The sequence below is a fragment of the Procambarus clarkii genome, chromosome 40 (genome assembly GCF_040958095.1).
Source record: "Procambarus clarkii isolate CNS0578487 chromosome 40, FALCON_Pclarkii_2.0, whole genome shotgun sequence".
Lineage (NCBI taxonomy): Eukaryota > Metazoa > Arthropoda > Malacostraca > Decapoda > Cambaridae > Procambarus > Procambarus clarkii.
The window spans coordinates 39,872,329-39,884,803 of NC_091189.1; the positions used below are offsets into that span (position 1 = coordinate 39,872,329).

The 12,475-nt window shown below is 40.3% G+C and overlaps 1 protein-coding gene across 1 annotated transcript in view; it reads left to right on the forward strand.

Moving 5' to 3' along the window:
- The window catches only part of LOC123758038 (uncharacterized), a 150,831-nt gene extending 142,236 nt beyond the window's left edge, over positions 1-8,595 (forward strand). Inside the window, exons 6-7 of the mRNA XM_045742222.2 lie at positions 870-983; positions 8,258-8,595. Of these exons, the coding sequence (XP_045598178.1) occupies positions 870-918 (49 nt within the window). The 3' untranslated portion in view covers positions 919-983; positions 8,258-8,595. The remainder of the gene's footprint in view (positions 1-869; positions 984-8,257) is intronic.
- Positions 8,596-12,475: the final 3,880 nt, after the last annotated feature.

Here is a 12,475-nt window from a genome sequence, read left to right on the forward strand (position 1 = left end):
CAACTTGCACAAATTCACAGTCGGCACAAATATATTCAATACATAATTTGCACAAAAACAATTACACAACCTGCACAATTAAGATATACAACTTGCTCAATTATAATCATTACTGAACTTGCACAAACATTTTCCTAGTTATGTCTACAATATCAATTATAATATGCTTTGTTTACCCAAAATAACTTCCCCAAATGACAGAATTTTACAGATATGTTTTCCACATCTAGCATCCTAAGTGCACAAGCCTCATACACACATATATTTCTATAGATATTTCAACAACATTATTTATGTCGAACTGTTCTAGTCACCAGTATTTTGTGATCTCATTCAACTTATATGCATTTTTTTCATTCCTTATTAATACCCCCTTGTTACAACCACTCCAAGCATGTTACCCATAATTGTTTAGGCAAATCGCCCAGCATCCAATCAGCAGTCGTCTGATTGGATTTAGCTTTAGTTGTGTAACGATAGGTTAGGTTAGGATGGGTCAGGTTATGTCAGGTTGGGTTAGGTTAGGACAAGTTGGGTTAGGTTAGGACAGGTTGGGTTAGGTTAGAACAGGTTGGGTTAGGTTAAGTTAGGGCAGTAAATCTAATTAAATTCACACAAATTGCTATATCTTACTACATTTATCCTATCAAAATGGATATTAACCCCATAACGTCCCAACCTAGGGTTGTCCATCCCATCCTAACCTAACCTAAATTTACTTAAATTTAACTTATCCCATCCAAATTTAACTAACGGGTGCGAAAACTAACTAATTTTAAGCATATTTATTATGTCCTACTAAAATGCATCTTAAAAGACTTTAGATTTAACTAAATCTTGCCAAATTCAACTTGTTCAAATTTCTATAGATATGATGACCAAAAGATGAAGAAGCGACGATGTCTCAGGCTGCCCTAGACCATTATTGCGTCGTATGTGATGAGAGAAAGGAAGGCACGGGTTATAAATAAGGCAAGATTGAGGTAAGGAGCAGGTTAGGGAGGAGTGTAATTCCTAGAAGAAGGTAAGTTTCAAGGTGGGGAGCAGGTAAGAGATGAAGTTAAATCCTAGAAAAAAGGTAAACTAAGGTGAAAGATAAGAAGTGGATGAAAGGCATGAATAGGATGAGTGTAATAATGGGATGAAGGAAGGATAGGATAGGTAAAAAAAGGAAGAGGGGTAAGAAAAATAAAAAGGGGGGTAGGCCATGTCAGGTGGTGTGTGTTCACAAGGTTGGAGCCTTTGATTATGGTCTGAGAAGAATTTTCCCAGCAAGAATTTATTTGATTTATTTATTAAATAATTACTTATAAAATTTGCTTTAAATATATTATTATTAATTAAGAATACTCTCAAATAGCCTACGACAACCAAGTCAACTCCTGGCCTGCACGGGTGCCTTAGTCTTTAAGTCCGGCGGAACTGCTTTTACTGACAGGAGAATGGGCGAAGGCGTGCCTCTGGCGCCTTAAAACCAGCTGCTCCGGGTAGATGGGACTCGATATCCTGGGAAGGCAGCTCATCTAGGGGAAGGAAAACCCTTGTTTTAAACCTCCGCTGCCTTGCGGCCATACCTCTTTTTTGGGAAAGGCTTCAGGAGTCAACCTTGAGGAAAAATCCGGAGTTGGAGCCCCTAAGGCTCCAAGGCGTTGTTGACGTCGACCTCGTTCTGGCAGCTCCTGCGACGGTGCTTGAACCATGTGTATTGGCATTTGCTTTTCAATTGGATAATTTCAGTAACGTGGAGAGGGGGGGGACCTGCTGCATTGGTAACAGCTTCTCCTCCATATCTACCTACCCAGGCTTTGCGCCCTGGAGAGAAAGAGTGTCTGCCTATGTTAATGGAGCTCGACAGCGAACCGACCGTGGAAGAACTCAGCGAGGCCCTAGACTCCCTTGCTTCTGGCAAAGTTCCTGGCAAAGATGGCATTCCTGCTGAGACCTTAAAGTGCTGCAGAGGTAACCTGCTCATGGAGCTGCATGAAATTCTCTGCCTCTGCTGGGAAGAAGGAGAGGTGCCACAGGACATGAGGGATGCCAACATCGTCACGCTGTATAAGAATAAAGATGACAGGGGCGATTGCAACAATTACCGTGGAATCTCCCTCCTCAGTATTGTCGGAAAGCTGTTTGCTCGAGTCACACCGAAGAGGCTCCAAGTACTTGCAGAGAGAGTCTATCCAGAATCACAGTGCGGATTCAGAGCTAACAGGTCCACCATCGACATGGTCTTTTCCCTCAGACAACTGCAGGAGAAATGCAGGGAGCAGAAGCAGCCACTCTTCGTAGCCTTCATAGATCTGACGAAGGGCTTCGACCTCGTCAGCAGGGATGGCCTGTTCAAGATCGGATGCCCACCCAGGCTCCTCAGCATCATCAGAACTTTCCATGAGAACATGAAGGGCAGCATGGTCTTTGATGGCCTAACATCAGACGTCTTTGACATCCAAAGTGGAGTAAAGCAGGGCTGCGTACTGGCTCCAACCCTATTCGGGATTTTCTTCGCAGTTATGCTGCGGCACGCCTTCGGATCTGCCACGGAAAGCATCTACCTCCGGACCAGGTCGGATGGAAAGCTCTTTAACCTCGCCAGGCTGAGAGCCAAGACGAAGGTTCGGCTGAGGTGTCTGCGCGACTTCCTTTTTGCCGACGACGCAGCAGTCACCGCCCACTCAGCTGAAGACCTCCAACGGCTCATAACCCGCTTCAGCGAGGCCTGTCAGGCTTTCGGAGTCACCATCAGCCTGAAGAAAACACAAGTCATGGGGACAAGGAGTGGACTCCCCACCTGACATTGGCATCTCCGATTCCAAACTGGAAGTCGTTCACGACTTCGTGTATCTGGGCTCCACAATCTCTGACTCCCTCTCTCTTGATACGGAGCTAAACAAACGTATCGGTAGGGTATCTACTACCATGTCCAGACTGACAAAGAGAGTGTGGGCCAACAATAGGGTGACTGAGTCTACAAAGATTCAGGTTTACAGAGCCTGTGTCCTGAGCACTCTCCTTTATGGCAGTGAGTCTTGGACACTCCACGCCCATCAGGAAAGACAGCTGAATGCCTACCACATGCGCTGCCTTTGACACATCTTGGACATCACCTGGCAGGACAAACTGACAAACAACAACGTCTTGGGGAGAGCAAGAATCACCAGCATGTACACAATGCTGAAACAGAGACGAATGCGCTGGCTCGGGCACTTTGTGCGAATGGGCGACGGCAGGATCCCCAAGAATCTCCTGTACGGAGAGCTGATGCAGGGAAAGCGTCCAACAGGCAAGCCCCAGCTATGATACAAAGACGTATGCAAAAGGGGACCTGAAAGCCATGGACGTCGATCTTGTTACGTGGGAAACACTGGCTGCAGATCGTACAGCCTGGGGGCAGTCTGTTCAACGAGGTCTCTCAAAGTTCGAGGAGTCACTTGCCAAGGAATCGGAGGCAAAGAGACAGAGAAGGAAAGCCGGTAGCCTGGAAGACAGACCAGAATCGGACTTCGTTTGTGCTCAGTGTGGGATGGACTGCCACTCTCGGATTGGCCTCATCAGTCACACCAGACGCTGCACCAGGACTGACAACCAGGGCGCAACTCCATAGTCTCCCGAGACTGAAGGATGCCTACTAGACTAGACTAGACTAATTAAGAATGAACCGTATATTTAAGAGTGGACTGTATTTAAAATTTATCCTGCTGGGTGTTATCTTACTCACAAGTTTGGCGGGTATATATACGTAGCCTATACCACTAATACTGGATAATAAATATGCTACTAAATTAATGTTAGTACTACAGTTAAATGGGTTAGTAAAATATAACCATTTTATAACTAAAGAGTTGATACGGCTTGATAATAGGCTCTGGAGATTCTGGGGAGCCTGGCTGCGTGGGGCCCTAATGGCGCCCGGGAATGTCTCGTGTTGCCACAGGTAGACTCCATGTTATTTCTTCCTCCCTTGAACTGCACTTACTGAGTAACTAATAAGTAGCAATCTGCCACTACTATACACAGCATATATCAGGGAAGACATCTATATTATGGAACATAATATAGATTATAATAATATAGGTTACATTTATTGTAATTATTTGGAAATTGGAAATACACTCAGGATAATTAATGCGTAATTTCTACAGGTTGTTGTTTTATTTACTTATTTTTATTTATTTATTTATTTACAAGAAGGTACAATGGGTTTGTAAGAATACATAATATTGGTGTTTTTACATTCTTGCAGAGCCAATAACACGTACAGCTTTACGGGCAGAAACGCTATGTATTAGGCGTATGGTTCTTACACTTATTAAAAGTTTTGGTAAACTGCAAGTTAATGTTAAATCATTCTCTATAATTATTAGGTATACTCTACAGTCTCTACAACCACCATTAACATCACTACACCTGTCACAACAACCATTAACATCACTATACCTGTCACAACCACCATTAACAACACTACACCTGTCACAACACACCATTAACTGTGTTATATTTGTCGCTACTTTATCCATCACCAATATGTCCACAACCCAGCCACAGGACAACAGTGTGAGACAGGAGAGGACACCAACAGTCTCACACCAGACATCGTCACACTCTACACATCTTATAAAATTCAAGATAATACAGACAGACCACTTTCCTACAGCACATAAAGTAGTAACAGCAATGGAAAAAAAACATAGAGCTCAAACTTTCCATCAGAATCAACATGAATGGAGAAATTATAGTGACACCACGTGACCAACAGACTGCAAACTACTAAGAGAGAGTAACCGTCCTGCAAGGAAAACCTTTATGCTTGGAAAAGCTGGACCCTTCAGAAAGACGCACACAAGTCGTGGTTTTGGGATACCCAATCGACTTTCCCCTGGATCCAGTACTAGAACACAAGCAAATCCTGAATGCGGAACGATGCCGCACAAAAGCAGACAAGACAGCGACACGTCAGGTTCTGGTGACCGTCATGGGACATGTGCAAGAAAAATTCAATCTTGGAAACTGGGGAATATACCGACAGAGTCCATACGTCCCGGACCCCCTACGCTGCTTCAGGTGTCAGAAATACGGCCACTATCAATCACGCTGCACCGGACAGGAGAGATGTGGAGTGTGCAGCCTGAGACATCCAACCAAAGACTGTATAGACAAGCACAAGGCAAACCAGACCACAACAGCCAAATGTCCAAATTGTGGAGGCAAACATCATGTCTGGAGCACAACCTGCTCTGTGCGGAAAGAAAAAGTGCAGACAGCTCAGGCCAGGATAAACACACAGACCAGCACTACATACACCAACACCAACGTCTGGAACACTCGTGTACGTCCACAGCAGAGATACACTCTCACAAAACAAAATTTCACGAATCTCGAAACATAAGCAAAAAAATGAAAACAGCAGAGATCTTTCGGAAACAACACAACAAATTTACAGTTTTACCGAGCTCCAGCTGAAAATCATCGTGATGACAATGCGTTAATGGCAATATCAATTGCCTACAGATGACGCAGAACGCCGACAACAACAGACTCAAGATATCACTTGTGTGATAATGGACAAGATCGTGCAGCAGACCACAGTTACACAAGAAATACACAGTCCAGACAAGATGGAGCACAAGACAAACAACGCAACATGGACATACAGACTACCAACAACAGTCAGGTAGTCAAGACACCAGAACATCAACATTTACAAAAGCAACTGCAAGAAGCAGTGACCACTCAAGATCAACAGAATCTTACAACACAAGAGACAGACAACAACAGCCAATGCAGTCTGATATGCAACAATACCAACAAAGACGTATTGAACAGCAGAGATGCACAGGTTCCAACAACACAAAAGGCTGCACGTACAATCAATGCAGCCCAATATGCAGCAACATCAACAACGAAATATTGGAGGGCAGTGATGTACAGATTTCGACAACAAGAAACGGCCACGAACAATCGGTGCAGTCTGATTTGCAGAGACACGACTTGCGACGTGGAGAATATAGAGGTCGATTCCGAAGAAGAGTTCTACTAGAACATGCAACACCAGCCGGAACCGTCGTCTGGACATTACGAATACTGCATTGGAACATACAAGGTCTTGGAAAGAAAAACCACACACTTCAGGAGGCTGCAATCAGCACTAAAGCAGATATAATCGCTTTGGAAGAAACTTTTCCCAGCCACGACGTCCTTCAGATTAGCTGGATATCAGCACTATGTTATACCGTATGAGCAGGGGAGACAAAGAGGGTTAATGACCCTAGTCAGGAACACTATACCCAGCAAGAAAATAGATCCAGTTTCATGTGAGGATGGTGTAGAGGTATTAGTAGTAACAGTGAATATGGCAAATATTGAGCTCCTCATATACAAAGTCTACAAGCCCCCTAGACGTAAACTTGAAGCAGAGGCAGTGCTTGCCTTGGATACGCAGGAAAATGAAATTATTGCTGGAGATTTTAATGCTCATTATCAAGAGTTAGGTGTGACTGGGCCAGCCAATGCAGATGGGCACAATTTAGCTGCAGCTCTGCGGGAAGTACCTGAGATTTCACTTCTCAACAATGGGGAACCCACTCACATTCAAGGAGGTTTCTTTGATCTTATATTAATCTCACCAGCACTCAAGCATCAGGGGAAGTGGGAAGTAGACCCGGTGATCACCAGTGACCACTATGCTACTGTCATAACACAATAAACTTAGAACCACCTCCTACACCACCTACACAACCTAGGTGGAATTTAAAAAAGGCCCACTGGAATATATACCAAGAGGAACGTGAAAAATGGTATGCAACATACACGCCACCTGAGGATTTGAACATACACGAGACCAATCTGCAGGAAGCCATTGCAGCGGTTACAAACAAAGCTATTCCAATCATTATCCCAAGAAACACAAAACGAAGGAACTATTGGTTCTATAATAATCAAGTTAAAGAACACAACCACAGAGTCAACATCTTCAGAAAACATTTAAAGAGAAACCCCACACCAGAAGGAAGAACTCTGCTAAGAGCGGTGATATATGAAACAAGACGAGCTTCTAGAGAGGTAAAGGAGGCAAGATGGTTTGAGTGGTGTCAAACTCTAAATGAACATGGCAGTCTTGACACGATTGCCATGTTCATTGTTCCAAGATTGTTCTTGGCGAGAAAAAAGAGCCAGACTAATCCTCATCTGCTACGTAATATTGCACTGATGCTTATAGAAGAAAACTTGGATTCTGACAGCTTCACATACTTCACAGATGGATCAGTAGACCAGCAGGGACAAGAAACCGGAGCTATAATTAAGGCAGGAAATTCTGTAGTTAATTGGAGACTCTCAAACAGGTGTTCGACTTTACAAACAGAGATGCTAGCCATTCAAAAGACTTTGGAACATGCTCTTGCTTAACACCGACAACATGTTATCATTCATACAGATTCGAGAACTGTCACTGAAACCTTACGTGAAATAAGAACACATACGTGACAACATCCATCTGATAACAAATGTCATATCATTAATGCAAACTCTCAAGCGTCAAGGTCGTCAGGTACTTATCAACTGGGTGTCAAGTCATGTGGGAATAAAAGGAAATGACATTGCAGACGAAACTGCAAAACTTGCAACTAAGAGAAGAAATGTAGACATTTACGTACCACAGAGTTTATCATAGATTAAGAAAGTAATTAGAAATAGGGAAATGCAGGTGATGTACAGTGACCACAACACAGCAGTTGCAACATCAGGATCTGCGGGTTGGTACAAGAATTCAGCCAACTACGAACCACTTATTTTGATGAAAGGAGCAGTACAGCAACAGAAGTACACATCAGGCTTGGATACCCATGAGCATGGGAAATAGGCTTATAGGTTCTGGAAGATGAGAGGAAATGTCAGCACTGTGGAGAAATGAACGACAGACCACTGGAACATTATCTAACACAGTGCACAGTTACAAACCCAATAAGATTTCAACTTAGATTCAAGAGAGCAGAAGTTGTTAAACACATTGGACATAATCTTACAGAAGCTAACATAAGAGTCCTAAATACTCATAATCTGCATAAGTAAAACAAGAAATAAGTAACATTTATTGGGCCAGCCATATGCTTAAGGCCTGCTCAGGAAAATCCCTGCAAAAAAGAACAACATTACACCTGTCACAACCACCATTAACTGTGTTACATTTGTCGCTGCTTTATCCATCACCAATATTATAATTAACTCTGCATATGAATTTACTTTTTTCTTTGTCTTTGAACAGATAATAATCAGAGGAGGAAGGTATGTCGTCCCACAACGACTTCAGTGTTTCACATAACGAGGAGAACCCTTCACAGATCGAGGAGAATGAGGAGTCTTTTTTGGTAGAATTTCAAGCAATATTATATAAGTTCTATATTAAATATAAGTAAGATTAAAAATAAGTATATATAGTCTAGATTAAAGTCTATACTATACTAGTCTATAGTCTATACTATACTAGTCTAAAGTCTATACTAAGTCTATATTAAAAATAAGTATTATATAAGTATATATTAAATAAGTTCATATTATTTTTCTATATTCTTCCTAAAATTAGAAATATATTATTGAATTGAATAGGTTCCACCCATAAATAAGCATTTATTATGTGTCAATTGTCAATAAAAGAACATAATTCACAGTTTGTGTCTGATTTTTTACACATAGACATGGTCGCAAAAAAAACATTAAAAAAAATAACCTTTAGGAAATTGAAATTTTCCTTCTAGTTTTGGATAACAAATGCGGGCTAGATTATAATGAGCCTCAGTGGCAGAGAATATCTACTGAAGTGGTAATCAATGAAAACAATATTGCTGGGTACATGAGTGAGGGGTTGCTAGGTCCGGAGACATTGTTTACATAGATATATATATAGTAGATATATATCTACTATATATAGGGGTTGTAGATATATATATATATATATATATATATATATATATATATATATATATATATATATATATATATATATATATATATATATATATATATATATGTCGTACCTAGTAGCCAGAACGCACTTCTCGGCCTACTATACAAGGCCCGATTTGCCTAATAAGCCAAGTTTTCCTGAATTAACATATTTTCTCTAATTTTTTTCTTATGAAATGACAAAGCTACCCATTTCATTATGTATGAGGTCAATTTTTTTTATTGGAGTTAAAATTAACGTAGATATATGATCGAACCTAACCAACCCTACCTAACCTAACCTAACCTATCTTTATAGGTTAGGTTAGGTTAGGTAGCCTAAAAAGCTAGGTTAGGTTTGGTAAGGTAGGTTAGGTAGTCGAAAAACAATTAATTCATGAAAACTTGGCTTATTAGGCAAATCGGGTCTTGCATAGTAGGCCGAGAAGTGCATTCTGGCTACTAGGTACGACATATATATATATATATATATATATATATATATATATATATATATATATATATATATATATATATATATATATATATATATATATATTTATATTGTGACGGTAAAGTGTTGGAGTGTTGATGTTCGGCAGTCCTCCAATGGCAGGTGGCAATGCTTTGTCACATTTACAGAAAAAAAAGAGACTGCTTGCCTGTTTGTCTGTGGTAAGGTAATGGGAAGACACACAAAACACAAAGTATAAACAATGAAATTTTAATTACTCTAGAAAACAAGATATGAACAAAGACAATCCCTTGGCTTACGTAAAATTCAAAACAAGTCAAAGTGTAAAAAAACAGGAGGAAGCTCTCAGCAAAATGACTGCATGTATCAGTACATTTTCAGCCCAACGTTCCGTCTCCCAGGAAGAACAAGACCAGCAAAAGCTGCTAGACTCTGTTATTGTGTCGTCCCAAGATATACCTGTGGAACATGTAGGTGAAAATTGTGTCGAAATAGCTCAGGCTCTCATAAAAAACAAATTGCAGGTCATTCTAAACAAAACTGACGTTATTGCTGCCTACAGAGTAGGCAAAAAGAATCCATCAGGTCAAAACCAGCGGAAAATTCGCCTGAAGCTGACTTCCCAGTTCACGAAATCCCATCTTGTCCGGACAGCTGCATCCCAACGGAAGGGATTATACATCAACGAGTGCTTGACCAGGAACAGACAGCAACTCCTCTACCGCCTACGTCAAATCCGTCAACAAAACCCAGATGCTATTCATCAGTGCTTCGTTAGAGATGGACTGATAAAGGTGAGAAAAACCGCAGAGGGCAAAATGTTCACAATTACTAAAGAAGAGAACCTCAACACTTTCCTCTCCCAATGTGGTTTGTCTCACCACATTATCACTCTCAATGAATTAACTTAATTAACCCCCTGTCAGCTAGTGGGGCTAGGTATCCTAAGTCTCCTTGGTTCATTTTCTGCCTTAATTTTTAACTTTTAACTAGTCATTTACTGAAATTATTTAATTGAGTGCATTAATAGTTCTTCAGGTCTTATTAATTATACAGTCATAACTGAACTATTTATAGTTAATAATCATTAGCTTAAATTTGCCAATGTTTATTATTCAACTTTTCTTTGATTTCATTTATTACCTAGGTTGCCTAGCCTCGCCATGCTCCCTTACTCCATTGTACCCCTGGCTTTGCCTGCATCTCAAATTGCAAATTGTTACTTACAGTGTACCTGAGAGTACTTGTAAGCAATTTACCTCATTTTTTCTTTTTTGCTCAATTTGTTTTTGTATTGCTTATTCTTGTTTATATTTTTGTTTTGTATGTCTATATCTTGTGTTTTGTATAGTCCATGTTTATATGTTTTTTCTTTAATCTCATTTATTACCTAGGTTGCCTAGCCTAGCCATACTCCCTTACTCCATTGTACCCCTGTAAGCCCCTTGTAAGCTACCTCATTTTTTTCTTTTGTTATTCATTTTGTGTTTGTTTTGTGCAGTATTGTGTACATATTTTTCCCTATTTTATAGCTTATTTCTACCTTGTAATTTGCCTTGTTTTTCCTGCAATCAGCTTTTTTATGCAGACAAGTATAGACCCAGAACTAAACCTCTTATCCACTATCTATGACAATCATCACTTTAATGATCTAAATTGCAGATATTTTGCAGCACATGATGTAAACAATGTATTAACTCATAATCACAATATCTCTGTAATCAACTTGAACGTTAGATCCCTAGGTAAACACTTCGATGATGTTAGTGCCTTGATTGAAACTATTGACAACAAATTCTCTTTTATTATACTTACTGAAACATGGTTGAAAGAGGATGCTACTCAACTCTTTAACATGCCTAACTACTCGGCAATTCACAACTGTCGTCAACTTCAGAGAGGTGGTGGCACTGCTCTTTACTACCACCAAGAACTAACATGCTTAAAAGTAATTAGAACTAGAGACTGCTATGGGGAATATATCTTTGCCAGCTTCAGAGTCAAGGGTGCCGAGTCTGTCCTGTCTGTGGGTGCAGTCTATAGAATTCCTAACATTGATGTGTCCGAATTCAACTCAAACCTTAGAAATCTAATACTTGATAACAGACTGAACAAAAACCATCTAATTATCGCAGGGGACTTTAATATTGACCTCTGCGAGCCTGAACACCCTACTGCTGTTAGCTTCCTCAACTGTATGAATTCCTGCTTCCTCATACCCTTAATCACTAGACCTACTAGAATCACTGATAGCACTGCCACGACTCTAGATCACATCTGGACAAACATAACCTCTCCGCTTACTTCAGGTATAATCACCGATAGCACTACAGACCATTATCCCACCTTTCTCTTAACTAACATTAGCAAACCACCTCTAGAGTCAAGAGAGTTACGTTTTAGACTGCACAATGAAACTGCTATAGACAATTTTATAACTGCTGCTGATAATGTCAACTGGGAGTCCGAGTTAGGTAACATAGAGGACATCAACCTAGCAGTGCAATCTTTTCTTCAAAAAACTCTTAGCCTTTATAACACCCACTGTCCTATGCTTACAAAACAAGTCACAACCAAAAGGCTTAACAATCCCTGGCTTACAAAGGGAATACTTAAATCCATTAATAAAAAACATGACCTTGAGAAGAAGTATAGGTTAGGAATTGTCTCCAAAGAATTCTCAAAGAATTACTCATTATTGCTATCTAAGATAATTAGACGAGCCAAAACTAAATACTACGAAGATAAATTTACCTAAATAAAGAGCAACATTAAACAAACTTGGAGCACAATTTCACAAATATTGGGATCAAAGAAGTCTTTAAATAACAAACCAACAATCCTGTCCAATAACGATGGTCAGCTTTCAGCCTCTGATTCTGCTATTGAGTTCAATAGGTTCTTCTCTTCCATTGGTTAATCCCTTGCAAATGATATTCCATCTTCCAGTACTGACATTAAGGACTATCTTACAGGTAACTATCCACAGTCTCTGTACCTAAAGCCTATTAATTCCACTGACGTTAATGAGATAATCCTTTCCATTAAAACCAAGTCTAGTGCCCT